General features: G+C 43.1%; 1 protein-coding gene across 1 annotated transcript in view; it reads right to left on the reverse strand.

Annotated features, from left to right (window-relative positions):
* The window catches only part of AZIN1 (antizyme inhibitor 1), a 29606-nt gene extending 14908 nt beyond the window's left edge, over positions 1 to 14698 (reverse strand). The window contains exons 1-4 of the mRNA XM_033155705.1: positions 14502 to 14698; positions 5353 to 5490; positions 1365 to 1562; positions 106 to 279 (exon numbers count right to left, since the gene is read on the reverse strand). Coding sequence (XP_033011596.1) covers positions 106 to 279; positions 1365 to 1466 — 276 coding nt within the window. The 5' untranslated portion in view covers positions 1467 to 1562; positions 5353 to 5490; positions 14502 to 14698. The remainder of the gene's footprint in view (positions 1 to 105; positions 280 to 1364; positions 1563 to 5352; positions 5491 to 14501) is intronic.
* Between the last annotated feature and the right edge of the window lie 9334 nt (positions 14699 to 24032).

Here is a 24032-nt window from a genome sequence, read left to right on the forward strand (position 1 = left end):
GCTTCCACCAGCATGGCTGTGCTGGCTGAGGGGAGCTGTAATCTAAAACATATGCAGGGCACAAGGTTGGAGAAGAGATGTTTAGGTAAGATGTCAAATACTTACTTTGCTTGAACATGCAAACCCAGTTCCAAGAGCTGCCAGTATCTCAAGTACACCTACAGTGGAGTTACATTTTACATTGTAAAATGGCTTTACTGGTGCCATCACATTCTGCCAGTGGATGTGCTGCTTAATCAACTTTCCCAGATCACCAACAAAAAAAGTATTTTTTCCAGTCTAAGAAGAAAAAGAAAAACTGTGAATCTACAGTTAAAGACTAACTACAAAGATATACAGTAAATAGCTGGCAGTCATAGGGGGCATTTTCCATTTTGTTAATTACTGTCCCAGACATTTTGCCTCCACTTTCCCTGGGCATACCATGAAAATGTAACCTTGTTTTGTGACCATTATCAGTGGTTGAAACGCCTCTAAATCTGAAAGTCGGCAGTACAATGTCTAAGCCAGGTGAGACTGTGCAAGTTCTGAACCAGTGTCTAGATGCAGTAGTGGCCTGGATAAGGGCCAATAAACTGAGCCTAGAATATTGGCAGGACTGAAGCAATATGGCTGAGCCATTTCAATGTCTAGGAGAAAGGCCAGTTTCCTGCTTTGGATGGAGCTGCACTCACCCTAAAGGAGCAGCTATGCAGTGTGGAGGTACTCCTAAATCCAACTTTGTCAATTGAGGCACAGATAAACCTCAGTGGCTAAGGAGTGCATTTACCAGCTGTTAACGGTTCCTGCATAAATTAACTGTGGTGGTTCAAGCAATGGTAACCTCAAGGATAGACTACTGTAATGTTGAGCTACCCTTGAGGCTGGTGTAAAATTCTGAATGTAATACCTGTGTTAAGGGAGCTGCACAGGCTGCCAGTATGCTACCAAGCTACAAATTCTTGCTATTAATCTATAAAGACAGACATAACCTGGTGTACTTAAAAGGCTGCTTTATACCCTACACCCCTGCCTGATCTTTGTGATCTGTCACTCAGACAAGTCTGACAATTGTGCATTTCATTTGGTGGTAATGGGGCTAAGGAACTCGTGTAATGAAATCAGACTAGTATCATATGTCATAGGTTTTAGGCACCATCTTAACACCACTATTTTAACCTAGCCTTCTCATCAAAATGATTGTTTTTTGTGATTTTTTTTTCCAGATGACCCATTCTTTACTTCTGTTTCTTTAATTACTTTTACTTCAATGTTACTCTTGTGTTTTTTTGCTTTTAACTGAAGTCCTGTACAACTACATGGATTTATTTTTCGAGTTTGCAATATAAAAAATAAAATTAAAATACTGAAAATGGAACACTTACAACAGTATGTTCATAAATGCAGTTGTCAATGACATCTCCAACATTTACTCCTTCATCCAGTAAGCCAATGGAGTAGTTTGCATCCTCAAGAAATCCTTTCATCTCAGCCGTATTCCGCAAAGCCGACAGTCATAAACCAAGAAACACAAGGGATGGGCCACAAAGCCTTAGATCCGGGTCCTTAAGCTATGCAACAAACTGTTTGACAGAGAAGACAATAAAAAAACAAATTACAATTGCAGCACAGCCTTTTAGAAAGCTTTCATTTCTCCATCCCCACACAGATCAGGGGGCTATCAATAGTGTAAATATGCTGCTTATTTAAATTTGAAAGTAAAACAACAAAGCTACGTATTCAGCAAAAATGGATTATAAATTGGGTGGGCAACCTGCAGCCCTTTGACTATTTTCATGCAAGGAAAGGAGCCCAGAGGGAAAAGGGGGAAAACACTGAGGGGGCAGGGAGAAGGCAACAAAAAGGATGCAGTGATGGAGGAGGAGGAAAAAGCCCTCTGCGAGTAATAATTTCATATCCCTGGCAAGAGCAATCTGTTTCTTTCCTGACATCCTGGTGTGTAGTGAGAAAGGAGGAGAGGAGTGACAGAAACAGAGAGGTAGGGAAAGAAAAGGGATGAACCCCCGCCACCCACTTTTGGCTCTATCCCCACCCTTTGCTATCAACAGATTACCTCTGAGGGAATGCTGCTTTCCACTGAAAAGAAGTTCCCTGCCCCTAGCAAACTAGCAGAAAGATTTATGTGATTTTAAAAAATGTATTCATTATCTCTGGGAAGCAGTAGGCATACAGAAAGACATTTTGCCAAACCTTTACTTTTACATTAACTTTTCTCTTTAATAATCTCAAACATTAAGAGGTCAGAGCCACTTTTAAAATACTAAAGCCGTTTAGTAGGGAGGGGGGGATCATTTAATCACGGAGTAGGCTAGCATGCAAAATAAATGTACCAATGTAATATTGACATGCTGTCCAATAATAATTCAATTAAACAATGAACGTATGATTACTTAGCATCCAATATAGTTATTTGAAGTTCTTAAGGTGTTTGATGTGTGTGCGTGCACACACACACACACCTTAAAGCTCCAAAGTTGAAGGACTGGGGGATGGGAAGTAAGAGAAATGTTTCTCCAAACTTTTCTGGTCTGCTGGCTAAAGAACAAACCTCTTATTAGTCTACTCCAGTTCTCTCATTTGGTTACACCTATGTGTCACTTGTCTTCCAAAAGGGTGTTGGGGAAACATGTGCACACCAGGCAGGTTCTTTGAAGAACTGCCTGTCTCAGAGAGCTATGCTGACAAGAGTAAGGTAGGTTTTAGTCCCAGAGGCAGGAGCTCAAGCAGGTTTTCTCCTACAGCTGTCAGCTGAAGGTGGAGACTGCTTTTAATAAGAATTTAAAATTATACCCAGACAAACCAATTCTAATTAATACCCTGTTCTAAGTAAGTCCATTATATTTAACATCTAATTGACATTTTTCTCAATAAAACATTTTATAGCACAACTTCAAGGTGCCTATTAGTCAGCTCTCTCACACACGAACAATCTGGGTGTGTCAAGGCTTTTCCAAGTTTAGGCACACCCCAAATGTAAGTATATTTGTGGTGAGCATTTCTATGAAGTTGCATGGTTAAGGTTTAGTTCACTAGTTACGATTAAAATATTTGTACACAGAACAAATCTTACTGCAAAATAAAAGCTTAGAGTGCCTAGGCACTACACGATCATTAAGAAAAACAGTATGGAATGCCAGCATGAAAAACTTTTAGGTTGCCTTAAAGATGGGCATCAATTCATCAGGAAAACATTTATCAGCAATACAATTTATTGGCAAGACAAATTTGAGAATCTACCCAACTTTCGAAAATTTAAAAATCAATCAATTTAATTTTGACAAGAGGCTACATCTGGTACTAAAGAAACAAATGACCTGATCCTATGGAGCAGCTGTGTAAGTGCAATAACTCCAAGGATCATACAGTTTGATCCCAGCATGTCAGACCTGCCTATAACAAGGAAAATACAAAGAACTGAGGAAAAGCTGTCACAAACAAGTCAATTGTGTTTCTTTTGAGTAGATGATTTCATCCAAGAAATTAAAGTAAATTTGATGTGTATTGGGTTGTTCTAAGCTCTCATTTCAATGCAACTCTAATGAACCCTGGTAAAGAAGGCTGCCAAATCAAAGTATCGTAAGAATGAAACATTCCAAATCCTCAGTGACTGAAATAAGGCAAGTTATTAATCTTCTATGAAGGCAAGATTACAATTGCATTCATAAACAGAGAAATTCACAAACTCTCCTTTACCAGCACAGTCTACCCTGCAGCCAGCTGAGCCCAGGGAAACCCAAAGTACCACGTGCTCAGTAGTTGTGCAACCTGACAAGGCTGCTAGTCTTTGTGACAACAGTTGAAACAGCTTCCAAGCTTCAACTGCTTCAGCCAACCAGTTGCAGCAGTCACAGATGAGACAGCACAAATAGTAAATTTGCCAGGGATTTGCCAGGATTTAACTACTAATAAGGATCATGTGGGTGCATTTCAGCATGATTTGAAATATCACACCTTCTGTTCTTTATTTCTCTGCAGATTATCAAAGCATTTCAGAGTATCAAACAATAAGTAATTAATTTGGTCTTCAAATGTAACAGGGAAGTCACAGTTTGGCTGCTGAGAATAGTTTTCAGACTCAGTTCTTCCTTCCAAGTTTCAACAGAGCATAGTATGCTGTAATGTCCAAATCAGGTACACTATGTTTGTACAATCCATAGTTGGTCTCTCAAAGTTCAAACAGAAATTTCGCATTCTGATTTGGAAGCCAAACTACAGCTTGCATAAACCACTGTTTGCCTGATTTATACATCAGAGCAAATTATATTTGCTTCAACTAGAAAAAGGTAAGTGGGAATATGAACATGCAAAGAATAGGATGATGATGCAAGAAAAAGAAATATACAAGTTTGAAACCCACAATCTCAATATATCTAAGTCAGGTCAGGGCTAGGCTTCCAGCCAGGCTAGTCAAATAGGCTGATTCAAAACACCAACAATTTAGCTGAACAAAACAAAACAAAAACTGCAAGCATAACTTTTGTTTCAAGTATATTTGACAGATTAGTCTTTTTAAAATTAAGGTGACATCCTCTAAGTTTTGCTTGAGTTCTGTCTTCTTTTTCCATAATACAATAGAATTACTGCTTGAAGCAGCTTCTCATATATTAGTACACAAATGCTGCAGCAGGTTGGTATGTGGTACATTCTTTTGCAAGAATGCTGTTTATTATGTAATGGGACATGCTTCAACTAGTCAGGTTTTTTTTTTATTTCAGTAGTGTTTAATCTAAATTATTTTTACTTCCAACAAAAATGATAACCAGAATATATTATTAGAAGATGTCTGATAAGGAACCAAGTCTGCAAAACCAGATTTCCTACTGTGGTGATTCAGAACTATAGTAGGGTGCCTACCGTCCATTTCTCTCCTCTATAAACTGTAACTAGTACAAATCATTTGTCCAAGACAGAATCCACCAATCTTCTGTAGTTGAAAAACTAACTTATGGAAAGCAAGAGGCACTTAACAAGACATGCCTTGGAGGCTGTGCTCTGCAAGTGGAGTGTTAAAGTGATTTAGCAATGGGTATTTACAGTTACATATAACACATCAATAAGATGATTAAAGTTTATTCTAAACAGCCATTATCTCCCAATTAGCATACTGAGGTAGGTTACAAATGAACACAGAGGATTTATAAAAAGTATGCCGATAATTTAAGGGAAGGCATCTTAAGGTCTTGATATGTAAACTCATACAAACATAGATTAAGGCCAACAGCTTTTCTTGAATTAAGATCAGGCTTTCACGCATTTCCCTATCATTTGGAACAATTCAGAAAACAAATTCCAGAAGGGAAAACTTAGTGAAATTTCAAGTGCACAGCTGTAAAAATAAAGGAAAAGACTCACATGGACAAGTTAGGAGATGGAACCCTACTATCATCAGCTAGGATCCCAAGGTGGCTCAGCGTTGAAGTCGAACTGTTCTCGATAAAGCACTTCTCCTAATCCCTCTGGATAGTTGTACACCTGGTCAGAGAGCTTGCCCTGGGGGAGGGGGGGGAAATATCCATTATATATTCAACAGTAATGTTGCAAGTCCAGCTTTACAAAACCAATCTTCAAATACACCCTTCTCAATACAGCAGTTGTGCTTAAGAAAAAACAGGAAGTTTAGCATACAGTGCAGGATTTGTGCAGGGGTTACACTCTGAATCCCTACACATGTTGGTGAGGCCCACGTAAGCCCACCCTGCCCCTGTTCAGTTCCTTTTTGTGGTGTTTTTGAGTCACTTCCAGGTTTGGCACAGTCATGCACATATGGGACGTGCCTAAAATGGTTGCTGCCTGTATGTTTAGATCACTGATAAACATACATTCAGGTTAGAACAGACTGAGAAGGTCAATTCAAACTTCACCAGAATTGTACAACATTCAGCTTGCAGTATGAAGGCTCCCAGGCAGTAGCAGTTTCATAGCAACTACAAGACAGAAGCATAAATGAACATGTTGACAAACTGAAGTACTAAAATTATTTAGCTTATCAACGATTTGTTTTCAAACTGAGTTCAGGGAACCTTGGGGATCAGCAGAAGAGCTGTCCTGACCAACTCTGTTGCCACTGTCAAACTTCCCTTACAGTATGTAATCATAAGGAAAGTTTTGTGTGTTCTGCTCACGTGGCACAATAGATCTGACCAGCACTTTGTGTAAACAAGGTACCGGTAATAAAATAAAAAAGGAAGCCAGAGTTCTATACTGTGGAAACTACTTAAGCTCTGAGAAAAAGGGAAGAATGAAAACAAAGAATTAAGATAAGTGATGAACACACTTGCACGTCATCCAAGTTCAACAAGAAGGGACAAGTTTAGATTAAAAATGGAGACTGAATTATTAAATTATTATTAAATTATTAAAAATGGAGAACTGCTACTGAGTGTAATATTCTCCAAGGGATGTGACAGAAAGGTAAAAACATCCTATAGAAAACATATAGATTGTAGATTAAATTAGCAGAACCTCTGTTTTTGTAACTTCTGGTTGATGGAAACATTTTTCAAGGAAGCAAGTTACAAATATCAACAGCTCACCTTTCTTGAGACATAGGTTGAACATTAGATGCTACATTAGATGGCTTTTTGTGTACTTATGTTTTTATGAACACTTGCTGAGAGAAAAACTACGCCTTAGCAATTAAATTACTTTGTGTAAACAGATCACTTTCATCAGCAGACCATATGCTATGTTGACAACTGCATCTAGACTACATTTTAGAGGAACAGTGACTGGTACAAAGTCTATACAGTGGTACATCGGGTTATGAACTTTGCCCCAGGATGAGAACAGAAATTGCGCACCGGCCCCATTAGTGAAAGTACGCCTCAGGTTAAGAACGGTTTCGGGTTAAGAACGGACCTCCAGAACTAATTAAGTTTGTAACACGAAGTACCACTGTATCAAGACTTGCAGAGTAGGAAGGGACCCTGAGAATCATCTAGTCCAACCTCCTGCAATGCAGGAATATGCAGCTGTCCCAAACAGGGATCAAACCCACAACCTTGGCATTATCACCACACTCTAATTCATGCCTTATCAAACAGATATTAAAATCTTACAAATATAAAGTCTGACAAGAATCACAATCACCTAGCTATAGGCACAACTCCAGGTCCAAAAGAGAGAGAATCTTATGGCAAGAGCCGGGGAGAAAAGTGGCAGAATGAAAGATCAACAGCAGCAAACTCTGCCCACAATGGCTCGGAATAGGAATCCCTCAAGGGCAAGATTATAGAGCAGGGACATAATGGGCTACCAGACTCTGTCAACACCCAAAACCTACATGAAAGTTTGAGCAGAGGCAGTAAGGAAGCCTAAAACTAGTACTTGAAGGAAACGCTCACACTACACATTAAATCCACCACCAGGTCCATGAGACTAGCTTGTGGGCACATCTTGTTCTAGTTAATAAAGGATAAGGTCCAGAGACAAGCACAACATTGGCGCAAGTAGCCAGCAGTGGGGAAAATAAAGAACCCAGTCCCTGTACCAACAGCTGTATAGCCCACTAAAAACCACTAGATGTCCTAGTGGTAGTCCTTTACTTAACAATATTGTCCAAGGATGGAAATAGCCTTCTGAGGCAATCGGCAGACAAGTGAAACAATTCTACTTCTCTTCTGTTCTCCAGAACAGCTGTGCTGCAGGACAATGAAAAGCCACAGGAAAAAAATGTATCTGCTTTGAATGTGCATCTGGTGGAGGGGCAGTCTGGTGCATCTGTTCAGTCTGAGTCCTTGCAGTAATCTTTCTATTCCTATCCTATCTTCACAGTTATTCTTCATGTTCCATCCAAAAGGACCACACTGTGCCCCAGTTAATCCAGACCTGGAAAGGCATAGGTATCCTCACCATTCTTGATACATTTTCAGGAATCATCTATTAAAAAATGAGTAATCCAGCAGACTACCCTAGCTCCACAGAGCAGAAAAAAAATTATTCTGTGTTGGTCCAATTTTTTATTTCCCCAGCACTCCTAAGAAGCAGGCATTTATGAGGACAGTACTAGATTGGTTATGCTTGGCATCCAGACATGAAAGCAAGTACTTCACAAAACTATGCAGAAATTCTATGCATTCATCCTGTAAACCTCTTTTTAAAAGGTTTCAACCTAATGTCTCCAAGGAGCCCAACAAGGATCAAAATGGTTCAAGTTGGAACAGCTGATTGTTTAGTGCACTCCATACCCTCTGGCAGAGGTGGAAGTGGAATACACCTATTATAATTGAATCAGATCTGGTGTGTGTACTTTATCAGATTGGAACACACCTTATGTTCCCTTGCATTCTTTATACCTTTTAAACATACCGTGAAACTCACTCACCTCCATTTCTACCATTTTAACTGCTTCAGGTGAGTAACCATGTTAGTCTTTAAGATTCTATAGGTCAGCAACAGACTAACAAACCTATGCATCTGATGAGGTGGTTCAACAATTTCTTATCCCATAATACATTCATTAATTCTTTAAAGTGCTACAAAACTTTGTTTCACTTGTACCATATATACTTAAAAAAATCTTTCTACATTACATTTGGAAATAGGAGAATGATTGAATATTTATGTCACAATATATCTATTTCTCATATTTGTGCCCTGTTCTCTCTGCAAAGAGATTTTCATTAGATAATCCCCAAGAAGCAAGTTAACCAGAGAGAAGAAACTAGCACAAGTTCATGTGGTGATGATGTTCCTTACTAAGTGGGTGCTTCCCCTGTTCAGCACTATCCACTTAGCTCTTCTGTTCTCACAGATATTAGCAGCTACAAAAACTAACTGCAAAATGCCACGTCACAGGTCACATTAAAAAAAATTGTGTTGGCCAATCAAAAAGCCAATGTCTACACAGTATCCTAAACAGAACCGGGGGGGGGGGGTGTCAAAAGGATACCTAAGAATTTGTGGCCCAATCCAAACCCAGCAGGATTTACCAAAGCAGCAGAGTCACTTGGCCAATTATAGGCAAGCGCAGCCACCCCCCTGAACACCCCATTTCAAGGCTTCCAGCATCACTTGCACCCACCTGCATGCTTAGCAGCAGGAAGGGGGAGCTTCATGCTAGCGGTGTCACTGACATCACCCCACAGGTGGAGGCTGGTAGAGGTGGGAAGAGGGGCACCTCTACCCAATCCACACAAACACAGAGCCCAGTGCAAAGGAGGCTCAGATTGCATCCTTAGTGTTAAAAGTCTTTAAAAAGTGTGGACACAAAATCAAAAACACATAATATGCAAGGATGGAATTTAGTAACTCAAAGGAGTATTATGAAAGAACATAGTTTTTATAAAGCTATTAGCACACATTTAAATGTAAACACAAATATCTGCGGAATGTAGGTAAGAATGAAGTATTACTCATTTTTAACTAGGGAAAGAAAGGCAACAACAATGGTAGGTTGTTATCCAAGTGTAAACTGTATGAGATTACAAGCTCTTTTAACTGACTAAAAAGAACAAACTTTCTTCACTGTCTGAGGGAGAAGATCCAGATGCCACTGGCTTTCTTATTCACTGGAGATGAACTATTGGCCCTCCAATCCCTCAGATCACTAATGCTGGCAGGGCTGAGTACAGAGGACACCTCCAAGATACCTTTGTTGATATGTGAAATGACAACTTCATTTGCAGGAGCTGTAAAGTCAATACCTCTTTATATACAGTGGTACCTCTGGTTACGTACTTAATTCATTCCGGTGGTCCGTTCTTAACCTGAAACTGTTCTTAACCTGAAACACCACTTTAGCTAATGGGGCCTCCCGCTGCTGCTGCGCCGCCAGAGCAAAATTTCTGTTCTTATCCTGAAGCAAAGTTCTTAACCTGAAGTGTTATTTCTGGGTTAGCGGAGTATGTAACCTGAAGCATATGTAACCCGAGGTACCACTGTATTCATCATGTATTAAAGCTTACCAAGAGAATGTTTTACAATAAGATTTGTGTACAGGCAGTTTAGTTGCTAAGAGTGCCAAACAATTATCTAGTAAGAATGCTATTTTTCTACAACTGGTCCTTTCAGTGAAAAGGGTGACCTTTTACAGCATGTAAAGTTAGTTCCATACAAGTACACAATGTAGTAATACCGTTCCTATACTAACCACCCAATACTAATATGTTCCTAATGTTATAAAGAGACAGGACCACATTACTTAGGACTAGAAAGAATTTAGAACTTGCATCATGTTTTTTTTTCTAAAGTGATTTTATATTCAGATAAATTTATAGTTTAGAATCTAAAATAAATATTCCCCCACTCTATGTCCACAGGACTTCGCAAAAGATCAGTGCTACCATGGCTGTGAATTAGTCTTTTACCTCCTAAAGGATATTATTTCCTGAAACTCTAAAATCTATTGTTGCCAACACCAGTTATTTTATTCTCCATACTTATGCACATAACTACTCATTTTACAAAATTTACAGACAACTTAATCAAAATAGCACACCTGTAAGCAGTTTACATAAAATAGCATAACATATTTATAATGACATACCAATAAAAACAAGCTTCAAAAAAAAAGTTCAAACAATAAAAACACGTGTCTGGGAGCTGCTTTCTCAGGTACAGCTGTGTTGCCTTTTTCATTTTAAGGCGTGTGCAAAGCAGCAGTTCCTTCGCCACAGATGAGCTCTTCCCGTTTTCAAGCCATAAAGCATAACATTCCCCACTTGGAGCGGGGCGACCAAAAACGAGGCCGAAAAGCCCATCATCCGCATGGCTGAACTGCCTCGGTAGTTATCAGCAACCCAAAGCAAAGAAAACTCCCATTGTGCGCCACCAAGAATCCCTGCAGCTTATTCCAGCCGCCACCGTAGCTCCCGCCCGCCTTCCCTCCCACGTCTGCCGGAGGCTGCTTAGGGAAAGCTCAGCGGCTACGGGCTTCCCCGCGGGCGGGATACACCAATGTGCCTGATGTGGGCGACAGCAGCAGCTCTCTTGCGAGGCTGTAGCTGGGCAGACAAGGGAGGGGAGGGGCTCGCGCTCCGAAGAAGCGCATGGGGCGGGGGATGCCGTGTCGCAAACCGCAGCGGCGGCGGCGGCGGCAGCAGCAACAGCAGCATTGTTCACACCATGGCAGGCAGGCAGGAAGCGAAGAACTAGACAGGACCAGTCCAGACTGGAACAGACCCTCCTCCCCCTGCCAGCACGCCATTCTTCGCGGCGCAACTCCGTGAAGACTCCGCCGCCGCAGGGCTGCAGGAGGGCGCTCGCAGCTGGTCGCCAGCGCACATGCAGGGAAGGAGGAAGGGGCCCCGAGGACGATCGCGTCAGCTTGGTCACAGCGGATGGTGACGCTGAAGCAGCAGCGGCTGCTCCAGCTAGCCCGAGCCTCCAATGACAGCGCTTCCTCCGAAGGGGGCTGCAGGCTGGTCTGGCGAGACCTGAGCTCTTTTGAACTGTCCCTTATACTGGCGCCAAATATGTGCAGGATCCTCTGCATTTCAAAAGGCTTGTTTTCCTTCCCAGCGTGCAAAGCCCACTCCACGCCTTTCCCTGTACTTCTGCCGCATCCAAAACTACGCAGTTGAGATAAATGCGAACACACGGGACCTGTACCATGGGTGTTGGAAAAACACACTGAGATAAGTATATGTTCCCATAACACCTAAGTCTTGGTTCTAATGCCCAAGTGGGTGCATAACATACTAAGGGCAACATTAATTCTGTTAACCAGTAATTGTGCTGTTGTGGTCAGAAAGAAGCAGGGAGATAGAGTATGAGAAAAGGTACTTTCCCACTACCAGTTCAAAGAATGTTGGAGAAACCCTGGAGACCAGGGTTCAAATCTTCACTTAGTCATAAAGTTTACTGGGTGACCTCCTTCATTCTAACCATATTCAAAGGGTTCCTGATGAGGATGAAATGGGGAGGAGGGAGAACCATTGATGCCACCTTGAGCTCCTAAGAAAGATGGGGCATAAATGTAAGCAAATGAACATTGTTGGACAAGTAAGAGGTAGCAGTTATTCCATATTAACAAATGGCCAAAGTTATGATCCTGTACCATTCAACAGCTAAGAGCTTTTCCCACTGTCTTCCCTACAAGGAAAAAGGCTATGTTTTGTCACATTTGTATCCTCTTCAAAGAACTCACAGCAGCATTCATCCACCGCCACCCCCGAAGTAGGTTGAGCTAGAAAAACTGCAACTTTCCCAACAGATGAGCAAGAATGTGGTCTTTCCTATATTCAAAGAACCATTACAGCCTCTGCTGGAGGCACGGGTGTCAGATATCCAAACAGTTCCACCTGTGTCACTTCTCCGACATACGAAAAAATATGTACAACTCTTTACAAACTTTCAAAAAGCCAAAGTATGCCAGAGACAAACCACATCCCCCTCAATGATGTCAAGTAGAGTGGTTTGAACCAAGAAGCTGCAACCCTGCCACCTTCAAATCAGGACAGATTTTCTCAAATCATTCCACACATGCTTAGGGACAAACTTGCAATGCTGATTGCCTGTACAGACCTAGGGTTTGCGTTTATTCCTGAGTATTTAAAAACAAAAATGTGTGTTCTTGTACATATTGTGCAAGCGTCTGTCAGACCAGTAGGAATATTTAAGAGACATGTGCCCCAGGAGAATTGCAACAACAGGACAGGAGGTCTTGCTTCATCCCATTCCTTGGTATATCAGCATTAAGACATGTCTTAGCACCAAGAAAAAGGGCAGCTCCAATAATTCTCATCCAGCCATGATGGACATAAATTATTTGATCTTTGAAGAAAGCAGCAGTAATATTAGTGTCAAATTATGTTACCAACAATAAACATGGTATAGCCACAAACAATGGGTGCAAAATCATTTTGAATCAAACCATGGCGGATGTTCTACATCCTAGGTAAGTGACACCTGTCATGTTCCTCCATTTCTGTGGCCTGCACCACTTCATACACCTTGGCAACTGTTTACAGGCTTTGACAAAAGCAGCTGGTTCCCATTCAGAGACACTTTAGGGAAGACATGGTAAAATCATCAGCTACTCCTTGCTGACACCATCCACCCATGTGAAGAGAGGGCATTAAGGGTGGCCTTCCTTGCTCACCAGGCACACAAGGAGGAAAAGCCCTTAGATTAGCGCCAGACAACACAACCCGGAAAGCTGGTCACAGTTCTATACACACACAGCACACCTACATATGAAAAAGAAGGTGGGGGGGGGGGGAGGACGACCTCTGCCATGTCACCAGCTTCCAATGACTTCCTTCATGGTCGCAAGGCCTAAATGCCCCCAGCCAGATCTCCTAGAGCCACATGAAGGCTTCACTTTTAGGGATTGAGGCAACTCACCATTACTACCCCCCCCCCCCGCAGAGGGCGGCAGGCGACAAGTGACCAGTCGGCGACAATGGCTACACCGAGGGGATAAGGAGTCGTCCTCCTTTCGCACACGTCAAGCGCTGCTTCTCGCCACCGGGGAGCCTTCGGCCTCCTGAGCAGCCGCCCACCCCTACCTCCACCCCCCCTCCATCTCCAACGGCAGGGCGTTAAACGGCTGCTGCTGCTTCCCGCAGCTTATCACCATGAACTGACCCAGTTCTGAGGCAGCCATACACACACACACTCACACACACACTCACACACACACACAGGCGGTGGCAGCCTCCCACTCCCCTCCACAGGAATCCGCCATGTTAGAACAGCCGCCTTGAAGCCCCTCTGCCAAGTTGTCCTTTGGGCTCCCCGCGCCTCGGTTCCCGCCCCCGTCCGCCGCCGCCGCCGCCACAAATGCCCGACTCGCGGGGAAACGGAGTCGCCGAAGCCCGTCAGGCGGCAGCCCCCTCCCTGTCTCCCTCCCTCGCACGCGAGCGTCCGCCATGTTAGGAGCTCCTCAGCCCCGCTCCTTCTCACTCTCGCACACCGCTGACCTGCTCGGGTCGCCTGCTCCTTGGCCGCCCCGAGTGCTGAGGGAAGCAGCGGGGAAGACCCGGCGGGAAACAGCGCACACTCGCCATCCTGAGCGGGCCGCCGGCATGAGAGGGGTGTCCCGCCCGGGGGAGCTCCCTTCAGGCTCTTCCCCGGCCCGCCCAGGGGCTCAGCTCTCTTCTTCTTCTCACCGCCTCGAGGAGGGAATAAGTGTCGCCTCGGGGCTTGGTGTAATGGGAACCCCCCAGAGCCCCGAAGCGCGCGCTATAATGGGGGGTGGGGAGGCATCTTCTTTATTGGGCTCCCAACGGATCAAGACCTACTGACAGCAAGCGCGCGCACAGAGCGCGACAGACACCGCTCTTTCCTCGCGCCTCCTTTCAGAGCAGAGGAGTCACCATCTATGGCGCTCGCCGCCTAGCCAGGACCGAGGAGGAAGGCAACTACCCCCCCCCCCACGCCCCTCTGGATCTGGAAGTGGCCGAGGCCGAGGCACCTGCGCCCGGTTCCGCCATCATCCGCCTCCGCTGGGGCAGGGAAGGAGAGCGCTGCATGGGGTGGGTGGGCGTCCCCTTTCAATACACATATCCCCCCCCCCAATAAATAATCATAATCATATATAGTAGGTAAGTACTCACGTGGGACAACGGCCCGAAAGATTTGGTAAATCGTCTTCTCTTTTTAGGCGGAATTTTTAAAGAGGGATGTGGGAACCTACAGCAGAAATACGGGAGGCGGCAGCGGCGCCTTCCAGGGCCATAGGCTGCCGGGGCGACCAGAGAAAAGAGCGCAAAGTTGCGCCGAGCCTTAACAAAAATGAGAGTGAGCACACACAAAAATGCGAGAAGGCGCGAGGGGGGCGCGGGGCAGAAGCCCAGGAGGAGAGGAGGAAGGCGGGCGGGCAGCCAAAGAAAAAACAACACACAAGACAGGAGACGCCGCGGCAAGCAAGATCGCCGAAGAGGCAGTAGGAAGGAGGAAATGGCAAAAGAAGAGGAAGAAGGGGCGCCGGCGAAGCTTTTATAGGAGGAGCCGGGCTATAGGCGGGGCTCGGCGCCACGCGTCACAAGCGTGCGAGGAAGGAGGCGCCTGCTCGCCGCCCTCCTCGCAGGGGGAGCGAAGGCGCGCGCGCTCTCTCCTTGCGACTCGTTTCCTTCCTTCCCAACGTGAGTGACAGTTCCTCGGGGCTAGCAGGCCACATACGCAGGGCGCTGAGGGAAGGGGAGGTGGCGGTGGTTCTTCCCGGGGAGGCCGAAGTTCGACCTTTACAAAAGGCAGCCGCCTCGGAGTCCGCATTAAAAACGCACACAGACACATAAACGCGTGCTGTATTTGGTTGGGGTCGTCTGGCCTCCCCCCTCGGGCTGTATGAAATAATACATGACGGAAAGGCGCTGAGAGCATGTCTAGAATGTGCTGCTTATTTGTTTTACAAAATTTATACACCGCTCGATTGTAAACAAAAAACCATCAGAGCGGTTTGCAAAAATCAAACAGTAAAATCGGGGGAAATTTACAACCTTACTCCAAAATTTACAAAAGTTAAAAGACTAAAACGGATTTAAATTACCGGTACCTCTTGTCCTTCCTAATTAGTATACTTTGCTTTTTTTTTTTTTTTTTTTTTTGAGCCCATACTATTTACAGAGGCTCTGTGCACTTTAGGAACTGTATAATAGTCCGAAACCCAGGAGATGATGCATCCTTCCAGGGCAAGGCATTCTTCTGTCAAGAAATGCAGTATTTATGTGCCTGAAACTCTTGTGTGAAAGAGAGACCTGCTGCCAACAAAACCACCTTTCGGTACTTCTGGAGGGATTGTTTAGAAACAATTGTTTTTATGCCACAGTCTGCAATGCTGTTTATTTTGCTTGATATCCATATGGCTGCTTATTTTAGTTCTGTACCTGCTCTCACACTTAGCTCTATTTCCTTCTGTGTGCCACAATATTTGAAATACACTCATGTTTCTAGCACTGCATTCCTAAGCGCACTAAGTAGTAGGCAGTAAGCCTTAGTGAATACAGTGGAGCTTACCTCTGAGTAAACATTTATGTACTTTCAGAACAAGTCAAAGGAGAATTCTGGGAAATGCCTCATGACTCTTCTGTACCTTATCAGTATGTGGCATGGAAGTAACAGTGTGTCTGTAGGATAGCTCAACTGTGCTTCTGACCTGGTACAGTACACTAAACTGGAAGCATGCAGGAAAAGGCAGGTGTATCTCCCAAGGAGTCTGACAGGAACTTATGAAAAACAAACAAGTTCTGTTTCTAAAACCTGGTTATTGAAAAAACTGCAACGTTGTGACTGCTGAAATCCTAACCCCACTAACCTGGGAGTAAGCCACACTGCGTAAACATAGGATTGAAACTGTACCTGTCTTTTGAATTTTTTGTCTAAGGAACCTTACAATTAGTTTTCCAGTGTTTTAAATGTTAATCTTTTTCAGGTTCAGTGATAGACAAATGACCAAACTTGATGTTACATGGGAGCCATGGGCGGGGGGGGGGAGGAGGGAGGGGCAGCAATAAAACAATAGAAATACTTAACTAACTGACCAATCATGATGGTTCTGCAGCCCCCAAACAAAGTCCTGTCGTTCTCCCCCCAACAAAAATCCTGGTTGTACCCATGATTGGGAGGAGCCATGTAAAGTAGTCTCCTAACTTTTTTTTAAAGGAAAGCAATCTCAGAGGCTTCGGTTGGGAGCAGAGGAAGAACTGGGAAGGAGGAGGGCTGATTAGCATTTCTCCCTTCTGTCCTTAATTTACCGGTACTTGAAATCACCCAAGCAGCTTTCCCAGTCATGTATCTTTCCCTCCAATGGGACGCAAGCAGCTAAGGAAGCGGGATTTTGAGCAGAAAATGTCAGGAAGTGAAAGGGTTAAATATTTTTTTTTTTCATTCTCTCCACTACTTTTCATTCTTTTAAAAAAAGATGTCAGCAGGCTAATGAATGCAGCTCCTATGCTTACACCTAGGTTAGCCCACACAATATATTCTGTTACTTAGCATAAGCAACATGGTCTTCTTGACAGATCACATGCTAGACTGTTGCCAATATTTACAGAACTGACAACAGGAAAGAAAGGGACTTGAGAACAAGCATGTGTTATAACCTCACAGTGTGGTAGCTTTGGGTCATCTTAGTACAACCGTGAGAAGACATTGGTACACACTGTACCGCATTAAACATCCCACATGGAGCTTGAAACACTTACATAATGAAATAAAAGATCAAAAAGAGAGCAGTGTTTTGAAAGGTTTGATAATTTGTAAAACAGAGTGTATATTTATGTAACACAAGGAATAATAACAGGATTACAAAACACTCATCTTGCATTAAAAGTATGAAATTGGGGTTGTTTCTTACATTCCAGAACTAATTTGGGCTGCAAAATGGGAAATATCCCTCCATTTCTGATGTTCAAGTGTGTGTGCCCTTGCTTTTGTGTAAAAAAATTGCATCATCCATGCACAAGAGGGAAGTATCAGCTATCTTGGAGGGAGCCTCAGTGTTAGCAGAAGTACCAAAACAAACAAACAAACAAACAAAACCAACCCTTAAGGAAAAACCCTGGAGTGGGGGTGAAACCATGAGAACTGAGTGTGCTCAATGGCAAAAGAATGCTGACTATTTTTTATTTTTTTTGGCGCGGGGAACGGCATGGCCTATTGTGAAGTGCATAGCTGGTTGATCAAAACTCAATAGGAACACACCACGCTACAACATTTCCCAGTGAGTTATCAAGGACACAGAATTAACCTCTTATAATTATACCTTTGTAGTAAATGAGGACATAAAGTAGCCCGTATGAACTACCGGTACTGTCTAAGCTACAACCTTTTTGTGGCAGGTGGGGAGCGGAATATACTGCTGACAAATCACAACTATTTAAAAATGCTTGTTTTCTGTAGGTAGCTTTCAATTCATCACAGGGAGGGAAGGGGGGAACCTAAAGAAGCCACGTCATGCAGACTGCAAGCCTACCAATTAACAGTGTGATTCTACATGTTTATTCAGAAGTAAATTCTGAGCTCAATTTGACTTGCCCCAGATCAGTAGGTATAGAAGACTGCAGCCTATGCTTGAGGGCGTTTGAGCCATGGACTGCATGGGCTTGAGCTAGCCCGTTATCCATCCACCCCTCCCGACTGCTAGCTCAAGCCCTGCCAGGGGTGCCAACTTGAATACAATATGGGGGGAGCAGGTAAGCCCCACCATGCATAAGTGGAAACATGACACAGTGCACACAAACCATTTGAATGGCAATGCTCATCAACTGGGGCGAGCTCAAATATTTTATTGGGGGATGGCGGCGAAGGGACTTCATCCCCTAGGAGTTGGCTCCTGAAAACACCCTAACAATGCAAGTTGTCTTGCTGCAACAAATTGTGTTGTAAGGGGGCAGATTCACCTTGGTTAAAAGTCCTTAAGCAGAGGCTGGGTGGCCACCAATCAGGGATGCTGTTGTTTCCAACACTGGCAGGTGGTTGGACTAGATCCTCTCTAACTCTAGGATTATAGGAGTCTAGTATGAGCAAAATAATATGTGCCAAACAGTTTTAATCCTCTGCAATTATGAACTGGCTATTAATACTCAACCCTGCTTTTGCAGACCACACTCAAACAATGTTTAACAATAAAAGTTGTGTTATAGGCCAATGCATTGAAAGCGTCTCTACCTGTAATGGAGGGCATTTCCATAGAGAAACGGCAGAATGAAGGTTGTTTTTGCCTTTACAAATCACATTTATACATATATAGGTACCAACAAAAATAATTCAATACAAACTTCAAGGTATAATTAAGGTTACCCATTATAGGTTACACAGATTTTTAACTCTAGGTCATAAATATGAATCTGGCAAAGACACAAGAGACGTAACATCATTATAATTTGATAACCTCTGTGACATGTGGGAAATTAACCAATTATCTCATCAGTGTTCAGTAAAAAAATAAAAATAAAAGATTACCTGTCTCTTCAAAACCGTCTGTTGTCAAGCGCGATACGATCTGTCATATATTGTCCTCTCCTCTCTTGGCAGGCAAATCAGTTCCCCCACCCTCTCCCAAAAACTTATATTGAATGTATTGATTACTAATCCTTCTGGACACAATATTTTCTAATAGTAAAGTCCTATCCTGGAGTTATGCAAAGTGTATTTATGCTGGCATTGCACCACATTTACACCAGTTAATACACGTCCAGTTTCGTTTTCAATAATTACCTACGGTACTTTTGTTTTATTTGTTTATTCTCTCCTAAGTACTTTATTGGCTGCCAATCTTATGTTGTGTCAGTTTGTTTCTTTGAAGTATATAATGTTTTGACAGCTGTGGTATTTTTTCCCCTCTTCTTTTTGTTTTAACATTTAATAAAGATTAATTAAAAAATACACCACCTGCATTACCCCCTACCCTGGTGGCACAATGCAAGTGCAAAGAAAAAAAAAGCCTGAGCATATTTGCAGATATCATGGGGCTTACCGTAGTTTAGATCCTGGGCTTGCTCAGGAGTTGGTCGCACCCTCCGATGATGCCATAAGATTAAACCACAAAAGAGATGCTATAAAACACTTCCATTAGAGTCAGTAGAGAACCCCTTAGATTTACCAACTTCCATTCCATCTGATCCCACAGCCATGTCAGGTAAACAATTCTGAAGCTGGATACTAAATTCCTGTTTCTTATTTCTTATCTAGACAAAAGTTCAAAACAAAGTTCAAGCAGGAAATTATTGTTTTTTTGAGAGAGAGAGAGCTAAGGTGTATATGTAAACTTAATTATATATATATCTATGACTCAAGTGTTGTCTTCTTTGAGGTTCACAGTAAATGTCACTAATCAAAATTGTTTGCACAATGCTCACTTCAGTACCATGTCAGAAGATTGTAACTGATAACTGATCTGGAATCATAGAACCATAAAATTGTAAGAGTTGGAAGGGACCATGAGAGTCATCTAGTCTGCAGGGGGTTCCCTGCAATGCAGAAATATTTTGCCCAATGTGTGGCTCATAGCAGAGCCTCTGCAAGGGAAATCAAGTTATCATGGTTACCACTGCTCACTGGAAAGCAAATGATTACCACTAAACTGCTTTGTGCTGGTGAAGTCCAACACAACACCAATGGGAAAACTTGTGTCAGTCAACATAGTTCTATTGCCACACCAGTGGGAGGCTGCTGCTTCGTAACCCTTCTGCAGACAGGTGTGGTCTAATAACATTTTGAGAATTTTTCTTCTGCATGAGACAAAAGCAGCTGTTTTCTACCCTTTATATAGAGGAACAGAGACAGCAAATCATGTAGATCTTCCACAACAACTTGAATCCTACAAGTACAAAGTTTTCTCAGGCATTAGTGCCCTGGGGAGTAATACTGTCTATAAACACTGTAGATGTTGTTTGGACTCAGAAGGTAGTAAAGATCTCTGTTAGATTACAAGTCTGCTTAGAGGAAGCCAAGGATCAATGGGACAGCATTAGTTCAACTATTTATTTGGCTGGCATGCTAACTTATTTACTACAAAGGCATCATTCATTCTAAGAAGTTAACTAATTTCTCTGCCTTTAGCAAATCTAATATGCTATAAACCAAGACAAATTTATAATTGTTAAGGGTTGTGTTGAAACAATTTCCCCCCAGGATAACCCCAAACATAAAATTTGAAGAAAGCTGATCCTTTACATAAAGAACTTTGAAGACAGTAGCACCGCAGTCCTGTGCATACTTAATTAAGAGTGAGCCCCACTGGACATAGTGGGACTTAGTTCTGAATTACGTTGATCCTAACATATTGTCATACACACTACTAGCCTTTCCAGCTGTGCTATATGTTCCATGTTGCTTTTTATTATCATTCATTATTACTTCTTATTCTGCCTTCTTGTCATGGTATTTGACATAGGCGCTGTGGGTTAAACCACAGAGCCTAGGGCTTGCTGATCAGAAGGTCAGCAGTTTGAATCCCTGTGACAGGGTGAGCTCCCGTTGCTCGGTCCCAGCTCCTGCCCACCTAGCAGTTCGAAAGCACGTCAAAGTGCAAGTACATAAATAGGTACCACTCTGGCGGGAAGGTAAATGCGCTGCTCTGGTTCGCCAGAAGCGGCTGTCATGCTGGCCACATGACCCGGAAGCTGTACGCCAGCTCCCTCGGCCATTAATGCGAGATGAGCGCCGCAACCCCAGAGTCGGACACGACTGGACCTAATGGTCAGGTGTCCCTTTACCTTTACCTTTAACATATTGTCATACACACTACTAGCCTTTCCTGCTGTGCTATATGTTCCATGTTGCTTTTTATTATCATTCATTATTACTTCTTATTCTGCCACCTTGTCATGGTATTTGATGCTTGCCTTTCTTACTGCATTGTTAGGAAAGTATGAGTTTACTCGCTGATGTTTTGGTTTTTCGTTTCCTGGATTTGTTGTATGGCTTGTATCTCCAGCAGAAACAGTGCAAACCCTGCTCTAGTTGGGAAACAGGTCACCACGCAGGTCAGATCTGTATGGAGATACATCCATTTTCCTATAGACTTGAGGAATCAGGGCTGTGATACTATGGCTGGGTGGCAGCAAGAGGGAAGAGTGAACATGCTGGAGAAATCTTGAGCGGAGGGAGGAGACTAGTGTTGTGATGGGCGGAGGCATTAATACGTTCTTTAACTGCAATAAGGAAATAATATAGTGGCCTACGTACCTCAGATGATTGTTGCAAAAGAAACAAAAATAATTTAAAATTTAAAAATAATGCCACATGTATTGTGGTGCATGCTTTCATGCTCTAGAATCCACTTAATCAGTTGCATCTGATAAGGTGGACTCAGGCCAGGAAAGTGCCCTGTAGCAAGTTGCAACTCCTGGCTGAAGCCATACCCAGGCAGCAAACCTCCAGGGCAAGGGACATCTGAGACAGGCACATATGCCTTGAGTAAAAAGGGGCTGTGAAAATTACACATGCTTTTAGGGCAGCTGCATAACTCCTTTGCTCCCCCCCCCTTTTTTTTTTGCCAAGGAACAGGAAGTGTCTTTAAATCTCCCAGCCCAGAGTGCCATAATCAGAAAGAAGCCTGCCAGCCATGCTTCACACACCCCTTTAAGACATACAAAGATCCCTGACCTGGATTAAGTGAAGAGATGGTTCAGGTTGGAGGCAGGCCACCTGAGTGAGTGGATGTATAGCGGTACCTCTGATTACAAACTTAATTTGTTCTGGCAGTCCATTCTTAACCTGAAACCATTCTTAACCTGAGGTACCACTTTAGCTAATGGGGCCTCCTGCTGCCGCTGCCGCATGATTTCTGTTCTCATCCTGAGGTAAAGTTATTAACCCGAGGTACTACTTCTGGGTTAGCGGAGTCTGTAACCCGAAGTGTTTGTAACTCGAGGTGTTTGTAACCTGAGGTACCACTGTAATATGCTGGTCTGTGTACTTTCCCTCACCTTCCACAGGCTCTTGGGAAGTACATGAAGCCTTGGAAGCAGGAGATGGGAGGAGGATTGAATCCAAAGGTTCAGACACTCTCTGGAAGAAAAGGTTGCCACCATAAAAAATTGTAGAACGATGGCAGCAGGTAGGAAAGGCTTCATACACTGGATTAGCCCTGAGGCTACACTATTGGTGTATACTCTAATAAATCTGTTAGTTCTTGCTGCAGAAGACTAACATGGCTACCCTTATGGGAATATGATTGCTATGACAGTATAACTCACTAAAGATGAGGGATGGCCAGTGTGGAGAGCTCCAAATGTTTTTGGGCTACAACTTCCACCATCCCTGGCCATTGTGTTGGGGGCTTATGGAAGCTGGAATTGAGCAACATCTGGAGGGCACCATGTTAGTTGCCCCTGCTATATTGGAGTTGCAATCTTATGATGGAGTTGCAATCTTAGGAGCCAACTCCTAGGGCCTGTGGGGGCTTTGGCCCCCCACAATGAAATATTTGAGGGGGCTGGGCCACCACAAAGTTGATGGGCATTCCCATTCAAATGGTGTGTGTGTGCACTTCATCATGTGACCGACTATGCGGGGTGGGACTTACCTGGGCCCCTACAATATTTTATTCAAGATGCCACCCCTGGTTGCATTGTAGCTTATAACAGTTAACTGAAAGATTGATTGATTGTTTGATTTGTAATGTGATGCCTTCTTGCTTCCTGCCTGATTTGTACTCTGGAAGAGCAAGCCAAGCTCTTAGATGTATTTCTGGACACCACCACTATAGATGCCAGCTGAGAACCAGAGATCATGCCTTTCCCTTTAATTTCAAAATATAGTGAATTACAAGACACTACTGTGCTTCCTAATCCACCGGTCCACCAATCCCCACACCCAAGTGCTGTAGTATGCAGGACCTGAGTTTTGGTTCATTACAGGCAGAAAAGGAAGGTGGGCAAAGGTAGGGTATTGACACAGGTGGTGCAGGGGGAACATCTTCTCTTGCTACTCCATTGTTTTAAAGGGCACAGGTATGGTCTCTGGAACTGACAGTAGCCCTTAGCTATCACATAATTATTTTGCACATTTTGCCCATAATGTCACAAGACTAAGGCCAACTGTGCTCATGAATTTGCTTTGTTGCTTTGCTCATGAGCTCAGATGGAAACGCTTAAAAACAACAACAGTTGTTTATTTTATTTTTTTCAATTACTTACTAATGGCTTACTGCGCGGTTGTACAAGTATAAGGCGATTACATAATTCGATCTGCAGAAGGCAAGAATTCAACATGTAATTAGTTTCCAGCTGGAAGCCAGACAAACACATTTTTAAACGGAATAATTTTATGTGTACATTTTATTAAGTGCCAACATGAAACACCCTCTGGTTGCAGTAATTTTTGCTGTAATTCTTCATGTTGCTACATGTTAAAGCTAGCTATCTTTTGGCAATATTAATGTGACTTTCACATTAAGTCAGACTAGCTTTTCACACTAGCTTTTTCCTCTGGAATTGATACCATTTTTTTCACTCAATTATTCCAGAGAATGCAGAAAGCCTTGCACCATTGCATTCCTCTGTTTATCAATTGTCATCTCCCACTGCTGTTTTTAAGTGCTCAGTTGTAGTAGTTTGATTTTTTGCAGCTCAATCCTTGCAAGTACAGATTGACATAGTGGTTCCCCCCCTCCTCGACCCTGCTTTTCTGTTTCCATTTTG

The sequence above is a fragment of the Lacerta agilis genome, chromosome 7 (assembly GCF_009819535.1).
Source record: "Lacerta agilis isolate rLacAgi1 chromosome 7, rLacAgi1.pri, whole genome shotgun sequence".
Lineage (NCBI taxonomy): Eukaryota > Metazoa > Chordata > Lepidosauria > Squamata > Lacertidae > Lacerta > Lacerta agilis.